The sequence below is a fragment of the Euphorbia lathyris genome, chromosome 7 (genome assembly GCF_963576675.1).
Source record: "Euphorbia lathyris chromosome 7, ddEupLath1.1, whole genome shotgun sequence".
Taxonomy (NCBI): domain Eukaryota; kingdom Viridiplantae; phylum Streptophyta; class Magnoliopsida; order Malpighiales; family Euphorbiaceae; genus Euphorbia; species Euphorbia lathyris.
Genome location: NC_088916.1, coordinates 22,869,873 through 22,891,001, shown reverse-complemented (window position 1 = coordinate 22,891,001; position 21,129 = coordinate 22,869,873). Strand labels below are relative to the sequence as shown.

General features: G+C 34.6%; 2 protein-coding genes across 2 annotated transcripts; both read left to right on the top strand.

The window, feature by feature from the left end:
* The first annotated feature begins 9,487 nt into the window (after positions 1-9,487).
* On the top strand, positions 9,488-14,154 carry LOC136235020 (uncharacterized). Its single transcript, XM_066024533.1, has 7 exons — positions 9,488-9,825; positions 9,965-10,033; positions 11,249-11,368; positions 11,450-11,524; positions 12,216-12,350; positions 13,372-13,513; positions 13,723-14,154. Exons 1-7 carry the CDS (start codon positions 9,604-9,606, stop codon positions 13,881-13,883), a joined length of 924 nt encoding a protein of 307 aa, XP_065880605.1. The 5' UTR covers positions 9,488-9,603; the 3' UTR covers positions 13,884-14,154.
* Positions 14,155-16,256: 2,102 nt separating this feature from the next.
* LOC136200531 (probable serine/threonine-protein kinase PIX13) lies at positions 16,257-19,365 on the top strand. The gene is made up of 6 exons (XM_065990898.1): positions 16,257-16,478; positions 16,541-16,881; positions 17,791-17,926; positions 18,011-18,150; positions 18,341-18,455; positions 18,595-19,365. The coding sequence occupies exons 1-6, from the start codon at positions 16,394-16,396 to the stop codon at positions 18,933-18,935; spliced, it is 1,158 nt and encodes a 385-aa protein (XP_065846970.1). The 5' UTR covers positions 16,257-16,393; the 3' UTR covers positions 18,936-19,365.
* Positions 19,366-21,129: the final 1,764 nt, after the last annotated feature.

Genomic DNA, 21,129 nt, shown 5'->3' with positions numbered 1-21,129 from the left:
CTCAATTCAATCACATCAGCCTAAGCAGGACTCAATAACTAAGCTGGCTGAGCTCCAACTGACAACTGTTCAACATCTTAAGACTCTTCAAGGCCAATTCCAGACCTTGTCAGCTGCGAATACTCAGTATGCAACTTCTGATGAAGTTAAGATGCTCTTTGCCCAGCTTCACACTGAGCAAATCAAGACCAACAATCAGCTGGCCTCCTACTCTCAATGCTCGGTGGAGCAAATTAGCGAAGTAGTTCGTCTGCTGAACTTAAATAAACAGGAGATGGACACTGACCAGATGGAGCAGAATGAGATTCTGGTCACTACCCAAAAGACCTTCACATATGTGCGTCATAATAATATCCAGCGCCAATACTATGACTCAGCTCTGCTGAAGACGTTTCATCAAGCGTTTGCTGCGCTGTCAGATACAATTACTTGGGTAGGTAAGTCTCAAGCCTACATCCTGAGCTTACTCAGCGCCGCTGAACTAGGTATACCTAAAGATGTCTTGGATGAAGGCATTATTGTTTTTGACGGCATCAATGAAAGTGCCGATAAACTTAAGGAGCTTTTCGGCGTACTGACCGCCGCAGTCTTAACCGACTCTTTTAAAATTCCTGCTCCTCCCGATGCTGACAAAACGGGGGAGAAAGAACAAGCTAGAACTCAGCAGGAGGCTCCTAGAAGCAGTCAGTCTAAGCAAAAGAAAAAGAAGTAGAAATAGGCTAGCTCAGTTTTTTTTGTTTAACTTAGTCTGTAGTCTCTATGTTCTTTTATGCTCATCTTTTGCTATGTATGATGACTACTTTACTTTAATACAATACTTGCATCTTTTATCCTAACTTGAGTTATTTCATATGATGCTGAGTATTATGTTATTATGTATCTTCAATTACATCAACTGTGTTTACTGTCTATAATACTTGTTGATTGTATCCCATGCTGATCAAATGTTTGACATTGTCCTGTATGCTTATAAAACACTGTCTAATAAGACCCATTGAACAAAACAATTACTCAGCGCTCTCTGAATGATAAACCTTCCGCTTAATACTGGGTAAAATAGAATATGTTCCATGAGCTGACCTATATCTGAAAACTGACCTTAGACCTACTCGATTAAACCTTAGAATGTTTAGAGTTAAAACTAAGTCAGTAGCTCAACCCTAACGGGGGAGTTTGCTAAGTAATAATAGGTCAACTATCATGGGGGAGCTCAACACTGAGTTCCTCGCTGAATAGTTTTGCCAACATCAAAATGGGGGAGTTTGTTGAAACACCTTTCCACATGATTTTGATTTGACAAAATTATCTAAGTAAAATTAAATATATTCTAAACACACTAAGTTTAAATGCTTTGATTTATTTAACTAATGTGTTTGTTCAATGTTGAGTTAAATTGTTTATAAGACATAAAGACTAAAAGACTTAAAGCCCAATATGGAAGTCAAAGCCCAAGTCAAACAGATCAAGACAACTCGGCCCGTGTGTGCAAAACGCTGTCGTTATGATCAAAACGCAACTCAGCAAGAGAAGGATCTAGAAGACCTTCATTGAACAACTTCGGAGTGAAGCTGCTGAGTTGAATCGACAAAGAGTACAAGACATCAGCTGAGCAAGAACAACTTCCAGTCAAAGTGTTTCCACTTTGGGTAAAGTTCAGAAGACACAGGACGCTGTCTAGTTGACCTTACCATAAATGGAGAGACATTCTGCCAAGCTGACTAAAAGCTGCTCAACACTGACCAAGGACAGAAGATACTCAAATCTGATTGGCCGAGAGCTCTGAGCAAAACTGAGTGACAACGACAGGAAGCCGTTTCCCTCCAACGGTTATTTCGAAATTCGAAATGACTGATGTCTCAGACGTCTCTATAAATAGCGCCCTTCAGTTGCTTCATTTCAACACAGAATATTATCAAGCCATTACGCTGACCAAAATTCTACTCAAGTTCTGTGAAGAAAAGCAAAGCAAATTCTTACACCAAATTATATATCTTTCGTGTAAAAGTCTAGAGTGATTATCTAATCATCTAAGGTGTCTTAGCAATTGTTGTTTAGGACAAATCTTTATCATTTCTAGAGATTAGAAAGGAGAGGCTGAGTACTCGGTTATAGTACTCAGCGAGAGATTAGGAGTGAGTAGAGGTATAGAGGAAGGTACTCTTGTTATACTCAGCTTCTAAGTTGTAAAAGGTTTGATGCTCTACCGTTAAAGAGCTCAGTAGAGAATTCGAAAGATCGGAACGTGTTCCGAGGACAGGACGTAGGCTTAGAGGCCGAACCTGGATAAATCTGCTGAGTAACATCTTTTCTAACCTTAAATTCCTTAATATATATATTGCTTGCTTAAACAAAACTGACCAAGTAAAGAGGTCACGCTGAGTTTTGTGCATTGAGTATCTGAGTTCAGGAATAGACTCAATTGCTATCTCCTGAATCAAAGAAAGAAGCTGACTTAGTCACCAGTTGACTAAGCTAGTGTCTTAATTAACTCAGCGCGCTGTGTAATCCTTTTTCAAAGAAATAGAAGTCAGCCTTAACGTACTAAAATTTTAAATAGTTCCTATCCCCCCCCTTGGAACTAACTTGTTACGTTATAAGGGACCAACAGATGGTATATCTTACTTTGGGAGCTTGACCTTCTGCCCATTCAAAAAATAGGTTGGATCGATCCAATACATTAATATCATTTAGTGATCCTGGTAACCCAAAATAAGCATGTCATATCCATAAATCGTGCGAAGATACAACTTCAAGAATAATAGTTGGCTCATGATAACGACCCGAAAAAGCCCCCTACCATGCAGTTGGACAATTCCATCCCCAATGCATACAATCAATACTACCTAGCACTGCAGGAAATCCTCTTTACTCAACAACTTCCATCAACCTTTGAATATCGTCGTTATTTGGTCTTCTTAAACAGTGCTCTTCAAATATCTGAACAACTACTATCACAAACTTTCTATGGCGGTGCTTTCACCAATTCGAACATAATCATCAATGGCATCTGCAGGTACTTTATATGTGATAATTCTTAATGCAACAGTTATTTTTGGGAGTGATGATATTCCAAGAACTCCGGCTACAAAAGACCTCTGCACAAAGTATGTACCGTGGGACTCGATTGTTGATTGAATTCGAAGGAATAATGATCGTCACATACGAAATCTTCTACAAAAAAATATAGTCTGGATACGTAGGATTATCACTAAAATAATCACGATAAATAAGTTGATTACCTAGTGATCTATTACGGTTGATGACATAATGGTTAAAAATTGACCCGCCATAATGGACTACATTGCGACTATTCCTATCACAGTTGGATTGTGCAAAAGTAGCTACAACAATATTCATTTTCTCATCCTCCTCTTCTTCTTCTTGCATCAAATATGCTATTACATCATGAAAATCCATCACAAGAATTATAATAATATGCAAATTAGTGAGACAAATGAATTTGATAATATATGTCATATATTTATAATACAAATTATAGCCATTAGAATAAATCCATTAAAAGATGATTAAGTAATAAGTAGATTAATTAATTGATTATATCCACTACACCATAGATGGTATGTTGCAACACCAAACAAGTGTTGGCTAAAGTCATTATTGTGTTGCTAAAGAAGTTTTGGCAACGGTTTTTGTCAGAAAAAAGAGTTGCTTTTTCGCACGTTGCGAAAGATGTCTTTAGCAACATTTTTTCACATTTTTAGCAATATCGATACAAGTGTTGCTACGCGTATCCGTGGCAACACTTTCCTACCCTATGGCATCTTAAATGAAAGCGTTGCCAATACCCCAGATCCGGTAACACTATCATCGAATAAAATTATAAGCAACACTTTTGAACTTTCTTGCAACATGTTTTTATGCAACATTGTCTTTTAGATGCAACTCTTTTTATATAGAATTGCAACACTTTTTATTTTAACATTTTTTGATTCAAGCAACTCTTTCGTATACAATTTGCAACATTTTTTTATTTAACACTTTTTAAGCAATTCTTTAATTTAACATTTTTTTTTGTTACAAGCAACGCTTTTATATTATGTGCATAGCAACACTTTTTGTTTGAAAATTTAACAGTTTTTTTTAATGTAATACCTTAATATATGCAACATGATCTTTAACTTATGCAACACTAAAAAAATTAAAAGATATTTTTGAATTTAAATAATAGCATAAAAAATCTGTAATTGCAATTACAAATCCATAATAGGTCAATATGTTAACAATGAAATTTAAAATTCTCAAATGATCCAAAACACATAATGTAACCTATCTTTCAAACTCCTTAGAAAATACCGGATCATTCTCATTTTCATTTGAAATGCCACCATATATATACTCAATATCAATGTTGAGATTGGGATTAACTTGTACCAATTTGCTTATGATCAATGTCAAGCTTTTCCTCACTTTTTGGTCCACTTGTTTCATTTTCTCCTCCATTGCTCGTTCAAGTTGGATCACTTTCTCCTCCATTTCTCCTTGCAATTGGTTTTTTTTTGTCTTTGTTAATTCCTCTACATAGGCATTAGAAACATTTTCAGTTGACTGTTCCTTCAATTTCTTAGGTATTACACGTCTGCCAATAAGCCAAGAGGGTGCATGTGATGTGTCACCACAAATAAGCTGCTCAATATTCTCACTATTTGCTCCAGACGAACACATCTCTTCAATTGTGGACTATAAAAATGGGTTGAAAAGAAATAGTGTCGTTGAGTCCAACTTATAGTTGGCTTGGTTCACTATTTTTAATTAGTTGGAAACTTTAACAACTTTTTGAGTTAGTTGAAAATTTAATATTAAAAAAATAAATAGAGAATGAGTCTGAGGAGTGTTGTTGAAGATGTCATATCTTAGAATGTCTTAAATGACTAAGGTCATATTCTTTATTACTTAATTTCAGTATCAATCAGTTCAGTTCAATAGCATTCAGTTCAGTTCAGTAACTTATCATTATTTATTATAATTATAATTATTATTAGAACCATTATTATCTTTATAAGTTTTTTATTTTAATTATTACTATTTTAAGGGATTATATTATTATTTCAGTTTCAGAGCCAATTGTTTATAGGTCTAAATTTGCCATCCTTTGATTATTGAGGAAACTAGACAAGATTGAAAAGGAATGTGGAAGGCTGAAACATGTAGAACGAGAAATAACTAGAGATTTTGAACTAGTAAGTGAAAGGTTAAGACAAGTAGCTTGGAAATAGAAAAAGGATATGACGGTTGATAAAGAAAGAAATGGAGAAAGAATCTGCAAATGGTTCGTCATTGGTAATGCTTTTTTACCAACGGAAAAAAACTGGATACCGACAACATCATGTCATGAGTAAACTATTTGTTTTCTTGTACTGATCATCCAATGGACTATGGTATGTGATGTTGTTTTCATATAAGCATTAAAACTTGGAGGAGTTGTATTTGTGGTGGACCTAGATCTCTTTGGCTAAAAGGCACACAGTAAACAAATCACCTAAGGATAGTGAAGTGGGGTGGCTTCAAGGGAGACTAATGGGGCTTAGTGCTTGATACGAGTGAAATGAGCAAGTTTTAGAGGCTGAACATTCATGGAAAAGAGCTTCAAAGTTATTGTTTTCAACCAGAAATGGAAGAAACAGGCGGAAATAACAGTTCAAGAAGGAATCCTCATGAACAGGCTTTTAGTAGAACAGAATAGCATAAACAACAACATTAACGGGTCATTTGGAAAGAAACGGATAAACGTGCAGGTAGAGCAAGCTACAGGAGAGAGAAAGAGAGCAAAACGTGGAAAGCAAGACAACTTCCATCTTGCACCAAGTGTAGGAAGATTGTTCATTTGTCCTTTTGTATTTACTTTTAGTACTCTTTACCCTTGTGTTTAGGGTTTGTTTTTAGAGGATATAAATAGAGTAGTAGTCTTAATGTAAGGGGCGCCTTGTTTTTCGCCACCATCAGTTTTATTTTCTATTTTTATGCTTATTGTCGGAGGAATGATTTTGGGAAGAACAAGCTATTTGCTCATGTCAATGAGTGAGTAATTCCTTTTGCAGGCCTAGCCAGCCATTAAATGGCGACTGTAAGTAACTTTTGTTGATTAATGAAGTATTTCCATCCATGAATGATTGTCATTAGCATGCTTTAAAGAATAGATTAGGATCCAATCTATATTCTAGTTACCGAAGATGGCACGACGGTGCTCCGATGTAATAGAAATAGCTATTTGGCATATATCGTAGTGGACGGACACGAAAACAACCATATATTGGGGTTTCATTTATGAATGCTTCCTGGTTCTTAATGATTGTTTGTATGTTAACGCAAGGACACTTGGTTGATTTTACTTACTTAGAATCTTTGGAAATGGCACACCGGACCTTAGTGATAAATGAGGAAGAGACCCAAATCAGGAATATGGTCGTACTTCATTAAAAGATAATCGCTTAATACAGTTGTTCCTAGGCGTAGTGCTAGGTCTGTGCCTGTTCATCTTGATTTCGTTACGCTTATTATTGCTTTTAGTTTGCCTGTTTATGCTAGTTTAATCAAATCAACCCACTCAATATTTCGAATTCTAACACTTAAGGTAACTGTTCATCCAACTAAGTTCAATCACTGTGGAATACGACACTTGGTCTTACCAACACTACATCTACCCTAGTACACTTGCTAGAGTCCATATCTAACACACCAGTGCTCTTAAACTCTTGCAGAACCAGGAGATGTTCATGACAATAACGAATATAATAATGAGAACCAAAAAACATGTTTTGTTGGTATTTGTGTGGAGTATATCATCGTTTACACAAATAGCAAAATAGTTTAAGAACATCTACTAGTAATCCAACTAAGTTCAATCACTGTGGAATACGACACTTGGTCTTACCAACACTACATCTACCCTAGTACACTTGCTAGAGTCCATATCTAACACACCAATGCTCTTAAACTCTTGCAGAACCAGGAGATGTTCATGATAATAACGAATATAATAATGAGAACCAAAAAACATGTTTTGTTGATATTTGTGTGGAGTATATCATCGTTTACACAAATAGCAAATAGTTCAAGAACATCTACTAGTAATCCAGTAAAATAAATAACTTTCACAAGGGAAGGTTCAAAGGTCGTTGCTTACCTATCCTATGCAGATATCAGTTGCAATTAGTTATTACCACATCGAATTCTTTTTCGCTTGAACTTTATTTCTATGGGAATTGTTGGAAAAATATGAAAAAATAACAAATTTGAAGTAAGAACAAAATTATAAGATTAAGAACAAAACTAATACATAATCAAAATTAAAGGAGATCTTTGATTTTCGGTAGCTAGTGAATATAATGATGGAATACTATATATCATGCTTTATATATACGTTTATTTGTGACTTTTGGATTTCCTTCGCTCAGTGTTTTTTCATCCTTCTTGTAACTCATACTTTCTTTTATTACTTTAATTGATGGGCTAATAATTGACAATAAATAATGTGTTAATATAGTACTTATGATATACAGATATTAAAAGCTCATTAACTCATTTATTCTGTTTTTTTTAAAACTCATTTATTCTTTTTGCTCCTACGATGCCAACTAAGCCAAAAAGGCTCCAAAACACTTTTTATAAATTCTCTTTGCTCCCGCTATTATATATAGTATAGATTAGCACAATGGAATTTGAAGAAGATGGAGCCATTCATTATCCTTATTAAATGTGAAATCTTCATCTTGTAATAAAAAGATAACTTGTTGAACCTCAAAAGATTATTAAACAAGAGTTTACTTTTAATTGGAAGAGATATGAAAAGTACAAGATTATTAATCAAGCTCTTCAAATTGATTTCCTAAAAGTTGTTATGGAAAAAGTTAATTTTAACGAAGAATATCTTATTCTCGGATGGTCGAATCTTCATCTCTATATTGGTAAAAACTTCTCTCATCATTAAGTTAGAGATGAAGAGAGGTTCATTATAGGATGAAGTAAGGCTCGGGTCCTCTATGAAGAACTATATGATATAAACCCTAACCTTTTTTTTTTGTCAAGCACCTACCCTTTTAGACTTGTTTTCAAATAAGATCTAAAAATCCATGGAAGTGGACATCCGGATCATAGATATATAATGGAGAATAATCCATGATGTCATCTTTCTCGTATATAATTGAAGAAAATGGTTTTTAGCATCTTTAGTAGAGATAAGATCTAGGTGGCTATTATCATATATCTCTTCAGCACGAGAAAATATAAGATTCCTCTATTATACCTAACTAGATAACAATGCTAGAGATACCAGCTCTATGAACCGAACTAGGTACCCTTCTTTTTTTTGGTACAAACACTCGTTAGCTCTTGATATTCTAGGGAAAATAAGAAGTATGCAATAAACTTGGTGGTTTTTTTTTATATATTTTCTGCAGTCTTTTAAACTCAATATACCTTACTTAAACTCTACAGTATCTTGAGAGAATGAGTGTATATTGTAAGACCCATGAGAGATTATTAAGCGCAAACATAGCCTTCAATCTTACTAAAATGATGTTGGTAATGAGCGTAAAAAAAGCTTAAGAAAGTTGCAGAAGTTTGGTGGACCTATGGCCACATTAAGCTATGCATTTTGTATTGGTGATAAAAACATATTGTGCATGTGACTATTAATTCGCTGGTTCCGACTTCTTTCATTTAGATCATAGTATGGGTATCAATCGAGCAATAAAATTGTTAAACACTATTATATTGATCAATTTGAAAAACTATTTAGAATTTCTCTTTTTCTAAAAAATTAGAAGAACCGACTCTTAAATAGAGTGAGTTTGAGAATTAGTTTTTCAAGAATTGAGTCATGTTATAGGCTTTATTACTAGCTCAAAATACTTGAATATGAAGAGTATAAAAGCCCGAAAGAAATTAGGAAGAATAATAAAAAAAAAAACTTCACATACTCCTTTAGATTTCTTGGTGTGTTTTTATTTTCTTGTTTTTATAGGTAGGTTGAATAGGGATAGATAAGGATGAAACCACTCCTTCACAATCTACATACATAAGGATCATTCCTGATAGTTGGGTCGCATCGATACATTATGCCTCCTACCTTCATTTCTAAAATTTATTCACATTTTATAGATTTTGTTACATAACGTAAAATTGTTCCATATATTGTTATGTGAGCTTAAAATTACTCCAACTTTTTTTTTTGTTCGTAAGGCTATCAACCGCGACTATTCCTTTTCGCAGATGGTTTGCACCTCTATAGGAAGGAAGAGCCTTTACCACTCAACTACAACCCTCTGTACATACCTACAAGTATATTTACCCTCCCCAAAAATGTTAAATGCAAATTTTAGACGTTAACATTTTTTTAGTGGAAAAACCATATCCATTTTAACTATGATAGAGTTACCTAATTATTTTTAGAATTATAAATTAATTTTTCACAAAATATATAAAGAAAGTAAAGTTCCCGCCAGCTTAATTTTATCCACTTACTGAGGAAGGAAGGATATACAGATGAGACAAGAGCATGAAGCAAGAAATTAAAATATGACCAGGAACCCCATCACTATGATCCACATTTAACTGCTCCGCCATCAATTTTCCCTCTCCTTTCCGATGAGTTTTCGAATATTACCCACTCTCTCAACTGATGCTATTGCTACCAGCAGAATCCATCTCCGTAGCCCTAAATTCTGTACCAAATTTGTATCTCGCTTCTCTTTTTCACAACTTTATTTTGGTGGATTTCATCAGCCTACTACTACTATCAGATGCCGATATTCTTCTCTAAATGCTTCCTTTCTCGAGCTCCCGCTTCTGCCTTTCAACATGGGCGAGGTCTGTTTCTCATTTTCTTTTTTTACCAGCCTCATCATTTTTGCTTTTCCTTTCTGTTTTTGGTACTATTTTGCTTTCGTTCTTCCCCCAAAATTAAGGTCAGAAGATATTATTTATCCTGATTATGTTTTTCAAACAGGTTCTGGTTCCATCAGAGAGTAAAGTCTTGCACCTATATGAAGCTAGATATCTAGCTCTGCTTGAGGAGGTAATGCATAGCTTTATCTTGTGGATTAAGACATCAATGGCCCAGGAAATTTTGGAAATTTTGCACTGGTATAGCTGGCTTCTTATTTCTTATGATCCTTCTGTGGTATTATCCCCTTTTGGGATCTAAATGCTATTACTTCTTGGGCTCCTTGAATGAAGTGTGGGATAATTTAAGGATTTTATGGAAATTTCTTAAATGTTGATTTTGGTTTAGAGACTTCAAACAGAAATAAATTACTAGCAGCACGTATAACAAATTGGTCTCTTCAAATCATTAGTACAAAGTAGCTTATATTGATTTAATTTGAAGATGTGCAAGTTATAAGTTATAACAATTCAGATTTCATGTGCTAATGTGTTGCAACGGAAGGGGGGTAGATAGCACTGTGGTTCAAACTGTATTGGGTACACGTACACTACCTTTTGAAATTAACTTGGAAGTACTTTAGAAATGGATCATATGCTGCAAGGTACTGTTTAGTTTTTGTTTCTAGAGCTTTAAAGGATATTCTTTGCTGACATCGAATGAGGATCATCACTCTAAAATGAAAGTGTATAAGTTCAAATTAGTGTAGAGTTGATAAGTTTTATGACTATCATAATTTGAATTTACCTTACAAAGTAAAACAATATGTTCTTTGTAGGAGGATTGTAATTACGGCGACAGGAACATCTTGCATATCCTCTTATAAATTTAATTAAATCTGCTTTTCTCACCATCTTTTGCACTTCTTGTGGTAATCTATGGATATTTTGAAGAACAATAGTGAGGGACAAGCTTGTCAAAGAATTACTTGAAAGTTCAATCTTGTAGGTATTGATCCAATGATAGAAGTGTAAAAGGATGGATGTTAAGGATAGGAATGAGAAATTCATTTTTTCTTTTAAATTCTATTGTCATTCATGTGAACAACCATAAATTGGTTGGGTAGAGAGAAATGTCTTATCCTCATGTAGTTTTGTGTATGTGTTGTGGAGACTAATCCCTTTCATCCATACTTGCTTAAACTTTAAAGACGCAGTTTCTGAAAATTTTCATTTGGTGGATTGGGAGGGGTTGAATTCTGTGGCTCAAGTAAACAGCTTATTGATTCATGTTTAAGATTATTCATTCATATTCTTGTTCATTGTTGACAGTAAGTTTTTCGTTGTTCCAGCAATGATGTAATGGGTAAAACATAATGCAGCCTGTCTCTTACCTTCGTTATTGCAGTCTTTATTGAGGAAAGAGAAGCTTTTTGTGCATTTTGTTCTGGATCCCATTAATATGAACAGCTCAGGCACAGAAGCATCATATGCAGCTAGATATGGTTGTCTGGTGTTCATAGAAAATGTAAAGTTCTTAAAGTTTTGAGATTAGTATTCAAAAATTTCATATTCTTCTTTAAACTGAATTTAGTTTAGTGCTTTGCAGGTTGAGCGTTTAGATGTTGGAGCATTAATCTCTATAAGGGGAATTGGCCGTGTCAAGATTGTGAACTTTTCACAGGTAAATTGACTATGAATGACTTAAAAATTAAAACGACACTAAATTAGATAAAATGAAATCGCTAAAACCAAATCAATGCTTTTTAACAACAGGAATATATTTCAGAAAATTCTTAGTTTTCCAACCTATAAGTCTTTTCTTTTCTTTTTCAAGAAAAATTAGCATGCTGTCATGAATTTGGCAACAATGCCTGTAATTTCTAGGAATATAATTTAGCTTATATACCATGAAATGAAGAAAACAAAATATTTAAACTAGCACCATTTAAGTGTTGTCGGAGATAAATATATGATATATGATTGGGCCTTAACTATAAGCTCGAGCTTTTAGTTCAATCGGTTCCATGACATGGTATCAGAGCCGCTAGGACCAAACGGTCGAGGGTTCGAGTCCCGGCAACCTCATTAATTTATGGAATTAAAAACACATGGCGGGATGGGCCTGTGTTGTGCACGCCCAAGCCAATGGGCATTTGCGTGTGGGGGTGTGTCGGAGATAAATATATGATATATGATTGGGCCTTAACTATAAGCTCGAGCTTTTAGTTCAATCGGTTCCATGACAAGTGTGTGTGCATGCGTGTATAAGGTTATATGAACTGTGTCATGACCTCTTCTTGTTCCTTACTTTTCCATGTTTGCCTACTCAACTTATTATTTACTCACATGTTTGCAATTTTAATAATTTGCAGTCTGAGCCATACATGATAGGTGAAGTCATACCAGTGCAGGATTCGATCCTTGAGAGTGCAAGTACTGTAAACTCCAAATTAACAGCAGTAAAGCAGGCTCTTTACAGTTTGAATAGCTTGGAAATTAAATTAAAGGTACTTCCCATCTTCCATCATTGCCTTTATGCATGTGTGAGAAATTCTTGATTGTACTTGTCTATGTATGCATATGTTGTGTGAGGAACAATGTTAAATTGGCCTACTAGTCCGCCTAGGCGTTGAAATCGAGAAGCCCATGGATATTGTTTTTAGGTTAATTATATTAATTATGGATATTATTTCTTACTTGTTTGAGTCGTTTCAATGATATTGTTGTTGAAATATTGTCGTTTGCACATTTTTAAGGACATATGATAATCTCTGACACACCCACATGAGGTTGTGACCGTTTGGTCCAAGAGGCTCTGATACCATGTCATGGAACCAATTGAACTAAAAGCTCAAGCTGATAGTTAAGGTCCAATCATAGATTTTATATTAATCTCTGACAGTGAGGAATTCTTGATTTTAGTTGTCTTTGTATGCAGGTCATAGGGTGCATCTTCCTTTTTGGTATGACTGTCTTTAAATGAAGGAGTTTGATTGAGGGATTGAAATATGAATTTTAGTTTTTAACTTTTTTGAGCAAATTCTTTTTTTTTTTTTTTTTTTTAATTTAACAATTCATATGGAACTTATGCATTGGGGATCATATGATCGTCTTGCAGTTCTTAAGAGATGTGTGAACTTATGCTTCCTTCACATTTGATGGAAATTCATTATAAATATAGAAAACACACCACACAAACAGTAACATGCAACAAGAATCTGAGAGAAAAACAGTATGATGATACTTAATTCCTGTCTTACTATCAGTACCCAACCATATATGTCCATGATGTTGGACATTTTTCCCTGCTGTATCTATATTTTCTATGTATGTCTTCCATTTGTTGCTGTACGATGGATTCAGTTTATACGTGGAATGATTTCTTTTCAAGTTAAAGATTGGCTCAGTTATGTGTTTATTGTTCTTATCATTGATTGAAACAATGCTTTAATTAGATACTACTCTGGATACATTCATGCTACCATTTTCTGCAAGGGAGTCATCTGCTAATTTAGGCCATATTGATAGGCTCCGAAAGAGGCATTGTTGCAGACTCGTAGCGTAAGCTCTCTAACATGGGCTGAAAAGGAACCATCCGTGGAATGTGACAAAGCTTTCATTCCATCTCTGGCGGAGCGGGTGTCATTCACAGCACTCCAACCGATCACAGGCAAATACTTTTCTCCTTCATCCCATATTTGATTGAGCCATGTGATATGATCATCAAACTAAACCGAATTGTAACTTAGCCCTTCAGACTGACGTCTGTGCAAGGCAGATCCTTAGAATGGTTTAATCCAAAATGTGCAAACATGAGATAGATAGCTAAAGAAATATGCATAAACATCATCCTGATGTTCTGTTTGTTGGGTTTGACAGGATGTAGTGAAACAGACGTATTTAAGTTGCAGAGGAGGAAGTTAAAAGCAATGGATTTGAAAGATACAGTAAGAAGGCTGGAGAATTCGTTAGAATTAGTTAATGAGAATATCTCCATTCTTGCAGCTAAGCTTGCCATCCAATCTCTAGAAATGCAGTAGCTATGTATGGTATGTATGAATAAATCATCAAGAAAGAAAAGCTGCCATTTCGTTACCATTTTATGACTCTTCTATTCATTGATGTATGTACAGGCCGAAGGAGAATACAGTTTTGAGATGTTGATATGCATTTCTTTAATCAGTTGTGTATAGGAATTGACAATGTAATTTCAGTCTATGATTGATTTAGTTTAATTAAATTGAATAGAATAAAATATGGATGATTAAATCCTAACTTTAAGATAGTGAAAGTGAGAAATAAAAGGCAGTTGCATGGAAAGAGGGAAGGAGGGATTTGCCACTTCTCTTTTTCACAAGCAAGTGATGGGAAATTGCTGGTTTTTTGGTCCTCATCAGCCCAACGCAGCCACAGTCGAAATTGTGATGAAACTATTATATATGAGAATGTTTTAAATCCATTAATAAATAAATTTATGCTTAATACATCATTTGTCCAAAAAGTTTGATTGATACTCTGAATTTTTAAAATATCCCGATACATAAAATGTTATCAATTAGCCCCTGAACTAGCTTAAAATGTAATCATTTGATCACTCGGTTGCAAAAAAGTAAGTTAAATGCGGAAGATGTATTGCACGCGGCTTAAAAAAAAAAAGTAAAACGACGAAGATCAGTGTATAGAAGACAAGTTTTATAGTTGAGCAAGTAATAATTTCATTTTTAATCTATTTTTTAATTATATAATAACATTTTAAGATGCGTGGAATCAGTGGCGGAACCAGGACCCCAGATGATCCGGGACTCAAACATATCAGTAAAAAAAAATTTCAAAACGTCAAAAAGGCAAAATTTTTTTAGCCTCCAACACATTAAAACTGTAAAAATGTTATCATTTTTTTTAGAAACTATAATTGAACTAATAGAGTTTAGGGATTGGGTGTTCTGAGTGGGGATGCCAACATAGTTGGGATGCCTATGATTAGCACTTCCTGATTGCCAACCTTTCAAGAAAAAAACACATTGAACTAATAGAAAATTAAACATGTTTACTTTTTTTTTAATAGTAAACACATAATAAAAGTGAAAATTAAACATGTTTACTTTTTTTAATGGTAAAGACATAATAAAAGTGAATATTAAAATATGTCTATTTTTTTTAATGGTAAAGACATATTAAAAATGAATTCAAAAGTGTTATCAAAATAAAAATAACGAGTCTATTTTAATTAATTAATAATAGTAACATGTTTTTATAATTATTGAAAAATAACTTGTTTTTATAATTATTGAAAAATAAAATAAAAATAAATAAGATTGAAGGGAGTCAAACATAGGACCTCTCAAATGGAAGTAAGTATCCTTAACCATCTCATCTACCTTTAAACATTGAAATAATACTACATAGAGTCAATATAATTCTCTACAAAATATTACCAGATACCATTACTAAAAAAAAAAAATTCTCAATGCTCTGATCGCCTGCCGTGGTCAAGCCCCCCGAACCCCCCCTTGGTTCCTCCCCTGCGTGGAATACATTTAATATCAAATTAGTTCGTTCAAATTTTCTGTTAGATATAAAAAAGTAGATTAGAGTTTAAATATAAACTTTCTTTTAATGGCAAATTTCAACTTCATTTCTTCTAAATTTTTTTTGGGATAAGATACAAAAATACTCCTAACGTCTAAAATGGTACAATTTTATCCATAATGTTGATAAATTGGATCAATTTGAGAAATAATTAATTAAATTGTCTTCCCAGTCAAGAATTTTCTCATCTACACTTCATATGTACGTCATTTTATCACTAATTAGTAACAAATCACAAACATATGATTAGACGTGAAAAAAATAAAATAAAAATTAAAAAATATATTGTATTTTATTCGAGTTGGATAAAAGAAAATCAAATATTTCATCAAATTTAAAAAAATTTAATCTTCAATCCTATTATTAAATCACAAAAAAAAAATATGAAATCTTTTTTTAAGAAACAACGGATATGCAATTGATGCAGAATAAATAACAAAAATATACGTGTTTTACAATGATGTGTAAAATTGACCCAACTTGTCAACATTAAGAGTAAAATCACTCTTAGTTGCCAATATTAGGGGTAAAATTGCACAATTCTAGATATTGAAGATAAAATTGCTCTTAGATATAAACGTTAAAAATATTTTGCAAATTTCTTTTTTGGTTGATAGTTTGATTTCTCCTATTTCTTATGTAGGAAGCAACACTTAATAAAATATACCTAAAAATCAGCAAAAAAAAAAAAATAATAAAATAAAATATACCTAAAAATGCTAAACAAGTGCATTAGAAAATCTAATAAACATATGATTAATGAAAGTCAAATTTCAGAGGCAGAGTTGCGTGGAAAATAAGAACAGGCAGTAGCGAGTCAGCGATGGGTTTTTCCCATTTACCACCATCCCAATCCATGAAGTCAATTGGAGACCAGTCTCCATTTCTCTATTCCTCTCTTTCCTTGCTCTCTCTCTCTCTTCTTCCAAAAAAAAGAGAGCAAAGATTCGGAAGTTAGACAATGGGAAATTGCTGGTTCTCTCCTTCTGATGAGCTAGACGCAGACCCATTACCAATTCCCGCCACAACCGACCAATTCAACCCAGGTACGCCAATCAATTCAATCTTTCTTCTTGTTTTTACACTTCTAATTCTTCGCTTTGCGCAGACATATCTTCAATTTGCGAAAGCACCTGCCAAATTGAGGCAAGTACCAATATCACATGGCCATCTCAAGTGAGTAGCACTACTTCTACCTTTGGAAAAAACCTAATTACCTCCCAAAAAATCTCATACGATGCTGGTAACAACTTGAGGGTTTTCACATTTGAACAATTGAAGATTGCCACCCACAATTTTAGAAGGGATAGGGTGGTTGGAAGAGGAGGTTTTGGCAAAGTTTACAAAGGAGGCCTAAAGGAGAAGCTGCCTTCTCAGCCTCCACACAAATTAATCTTTGCTGTCAAGAAATTGGATGCTTCCAGCAAGCAAGGGTTAAGAGAGTGGTTGGTATGTGCTTTTCATTTCTAGGTTTTTTTTTTTTTTTTTTTTGTCATTTGAACTTTTCTGTTTTCTAAAGTAGTTCTAATCACTAATTAGTATTTCTGATACATGTTCTTGTTTAGGAATAGTGGTAGAACTTGTCCAATATGCATCATTGTTGTTCTGAGTTTTGGAAATCTACAAGTTAGGCTCTGCTTGTTTTGGGGTTAGAAGAGGTTAATTAGCTAAAAGGAGTTTAAAAGGAGGAAGTTTAAGGTTAAATGGACTTTCAACAAAGGTTAAGAAACCATTAAAAAAACCCCAACTTCAGTCCCACCAATTGGTGGAATCTAGAGGTTAACTAAAATAACTTTGAATTAGGGAAGCAAGTTTACTCTAATAACTCTACCTCACCTTAACTCCCCTTCCCTCCTCTTCCTTTAATTAACCTCCTCAAACCTCCATCCAAGCAAGGTATTTTTAGATTTATTAAATTTGTGGAAGTTGTTAATATTTCTGTTATTGTTAGCTGAGGATTGAGCGATAAACTTGAGGTTGAAATTTCGTGTAGCATTTACTACCTCTATTTTCTTAAAAAGCCAAAGGCAAATGTAGGTCTTTAAACAGTAAGCTAAAGGTGCATTAGATTCCTAACTGTCACTTTTTTTTTTTGCTTAATTAAACCCTTATTCTCTTTGATGGATAAATAAAGGTCAAATTGGCCCTCAAATTTGGCTTTTATGATTAATTTAGTCTAAATGAACATAAGGTATCAATTTCTTGTCAAACTAGTCCATAAGTGAAATGTGTCACCATATGATTGGTGATTTTGGACACATTTTAATTTCTGATGCTGACAAGTATGATTTGATAAATAGTAAATATTTTTGTCAAGTGCACATTTTGTGCTCATTATTTGTCCACATGTTGGTGCAGTCAGAGGTGAATATTTTGGGAAGTCTTTCTCACCCTAACCTTGTCAAGTTGTTAGGATACTCAACAGAGGAAGGAATGTTCTTTCTTATCTATGAGTTCATGCCAAATGGTACCCTCAATTACCATCTATTTGGAAGTAAGAGCTAATAACCACTCTTTTGCACACAAAAATATTTATTACTTCTATTATGTTCCTATATTGTATGTATGTTATGTGCAGAGGGCTCAGTTCGGCCACTTCCATGGGACATAAGATTTCAGATTGCTTTAGGAATGGCTCGTGGCCTAGCATACTTGCACACAGGAGATGTGCCAATAGTTCACAGAGATTTCAAATCCTCAAATGTACTGCTTGATAAGGTGATGCTCTATGTATTTTAGTTTGCCTCCCATATAGAGGCGGATTCATCGTAAAGATGTTCCTTTTTATCTTCTTCTTGGGAACATGCCTTTTCATCTAGCTTTCGGTTGTTCAAAATGAATCTGCTCCTGAAAAAAATTGTACAAGGATCTGCACAACAGCGGTATTTAACTTCAAATTTCATTTCAGTTGTATAATGCAAAGATTGCGGACTTTGGCTTGGCATCTCTGGCTGGTAAAGCATATTCTGGAAGCGGTATAGCAGGGACAGTAGGTTATATGCCTCCAGAGGTTCTTTCTACAGGTAATTCCTTTTCTTCATTTGGAGCTTGAAGCTTTCCTGTGCCCAAACACGGATCTACTTAAACTTTTTGTGTGAATCAAGTTTCATATAAATGTACTTCTGCGATTTGCCCTGATAGCGGTGCTCTGTGATTGAATAGGACGTTTCAGTGTGAAGAGCGATGTGTACGGTTTTGGAACTGTTATAGTTGAGATGCTAACAGGCTTACGTGCAGTTGACAGAAAACGTCCAATAGAGCAAATGGTACTTGTAAGCTGGGTGAAACCGTATCTATCGAATAAGAGAATGCTGAAAAGCATAATGGATTGCAGGTTAGAGGGAAAGTATCCATACAAGGAAGCTTCACAAATTGCAATGCTTGCTCTTAAGTGTCTTAATGATGAGCCTAGATTGCGGCCGCCGATGGAGGAAATTATTGACACATTGCAACAGCTTGAAGCATGCCAAAATACAAGAGTTAGACAGGCTGAAATTGATTAGTTCTGTTAATCCTACTTACTGCCATCAACATTTTGAGTTGCATTTGCAGTTGAAGATGAGTGCTGTGCTTCAGTAGCATGACTACTATGGAGGTCCTCCTATCAAGTCCAGTGAGATGTAGAGTTTGTATATTGTTCTTTTATCTAAACCACAGGTATTCTCGTTGAGATAATCATAATCGGGTTTACTCGCAGTCAAAGCTCCACACCTCTCCATACGGATGTATTTAGTGAGATCGAATCATGTGTTGCCCATTGTGCTACAACCCGCAGCCAGCAGGTATCTTCGACTTGTACATCACAAGTGGCATTAGTTTAGTTTGTCTAGTTAATTTCAACCTATATATACATAATTTTTGAGTTCATTGTGGGAGTTGTAGAATCCATATAAATAAACAAAATGGATAAATGCATAATTTTATTCTCAACAATTATCCACTAAAGTTTTGAAAATAACCCATTAAATTTACAGATTCAAATTCAATAACTTTCTTACAATAAAATTTATTTGGTGAACCATTTTCAAGATTCAATTGTTTGAAACTTTTAAATTTGCATAGACTTAGATGTTAATGTGTTGGATAGATAATTATTTAGTCCATTAAATCTTATAAAAGAGAATTGAAAAGGGAAAGCTTTTTGCTATTCCTCTGTTTTTGGATAAATAGACTGCAATAGCAGTAGTATTTTTATACAGACTACAAGGTAGACAAACCTGCTAAGGAAACGTAGACAAACCTGCTAAGGAAACGTGCAAAAAGAATAAAAGGGACAGCTGTACAATAACTGTCTGCTAAAAAACAAAAAAGAGAGAAAGTTATGCTAAGCTGTTATACAATTTGTTGGTGTACCCTTGTGACTCAGCCATGATCATTCTCTGATGTGGGATTGTTATTTGTGAGCTTTATTTCATCATCCCCCTCAAACTTGGCATATGAATATCCAACAAGCCAAGTTTGGATTTGAACTTGATGAAGTCAGGCAGGTGCTGTGCTTTTGTAAACAAGTCTGCAAGTTGGGCATCTGATCGTATTGGCAGTAGGTGAACAATATTTCGTTGTAATTTTTCACGCACAATGTGGCAGTTGATGTCTATATGCTTTGTGCGCTCGTGAAAGACGGGATTGTGAGCAATATGCAGCGCTGACTGATTATCACAACAAAGAATTGCTGGTCCTGTGTGAATTATGTTGAAGTCTCGTAAAAGATAGAGTAACCACTGCAACTCACAAACTGAAGCAGCCATGGCTCTATATTCAGCCTCTGATGAACTGCGTGACACTGTGGACTGCTTCTTTGACCGCCAAGAGATCAATGCATCTCCAAGAAACATACAGAACCCTGTTATTGATCTTTTAGTTTCAGGACACGATGCCCAATCAGCATCAGTAAAAGCTCTTATTTTGGCCTGACTAGTTGATGAAAAGAATAAGCCTTGACCTGGGGAGCTCTTGAGATAACGCAACACTCTGTGAGCCCTGTGAAGGTCATCTTGAGTCGGATTGTTCAAATGTTGACTAAGTTGATGCACGATATAGCAGATTTCTGGTCGAGAATGGGTCAGGTACAACAGTTTCCCAATGAGCTGCCTGTAAGCAGGGATGTTATCTAACATAATTGGATTCTCAGAGGGTTTAAAATTCGGTGTAGCAGGTGTGAGAACTGGTTTAGCACCCAAAAATCCCTGGTCTTGGAGCAATTCGAGACAATACTTTCATTGTCCAAAGTGAATCCCTTTAGAACTTCTAGCAATTTCGAAACCCAAGAAATATTTCAACGGTCCTAGATCGTTGATGCTGAAAAGATTGTGCAAATAGGATTTGATGGAGAGTACCTCTTGGCCACAATTGCTTGCCACCAATAAATCATCCACATATGTCAGTACTGCTAAGAATTTTCCATTTGTGATTTTCACAAACAAAGATGGATCTGCAGGAGCTTGCATAAAACCAGTGGCGGAGCCAGGATTTGAGATTAGGGGGGCTAATTTTAGCCCAACATCAAAAAAAAAAAATTACTATGTACATATAAAAATGGGATAAGGTGCAAAAATACCCTTAAGATTGACGGTCGTGAGCAATTTTAACTTTAACATTTAAAATGATATTTATTTCTGAGAATGATGACTGATGAGTCAGATTTCTCTTTGTTTTGATAAGAAATTTGTCCGTTCTTTGTAGTTTTATAATTAAAAA

Bases quoted from the DNA above. Each gene is read 5' to 3' on its own strand.
- LOC136200531 (XM_065990898.1), top strand. From the start codon at position 16,394: ATGGGAAATTGCTGGTTCTCTCCTTCTGATGAGCTAGACGCAGACCCA. The intron at 16,479-16,540 runs GTACGCCAATCA...CGCTTTGCGCAG, and splicing joins AACCGACCAATTCAACCCAG to ACATATCTTCAATTTGCGAA. The intron at 18,456-18,594 runs GTAATTCCTTTT...GTGATTGAATAG, and splicing joins TCCAGAGGTTCTTTCTACAG to GACGTTTCAGTGTGAAGAGC.
- LOC136235020 (XM_066024533.1), top strand. From the start codon at position 9,604: ATGAGTTTTCGAATATTACCCACTCTCTCAACTGATGCTATTGCTACC. The intron at 11,525-12,215 runs GTAAATTGACTA...AATAATTTGCAG, and splicing joins AGATTGTGAACTTTTCACAG to TCTGAGCCATACATGATAGG. The intron at 13,514-13,722 runs GCAAATACTTTT...TGGGTTTGACAG, and splicing joins AGCACTCCAACCGATCACAG to GATGTAGTGAAACAGACGTA.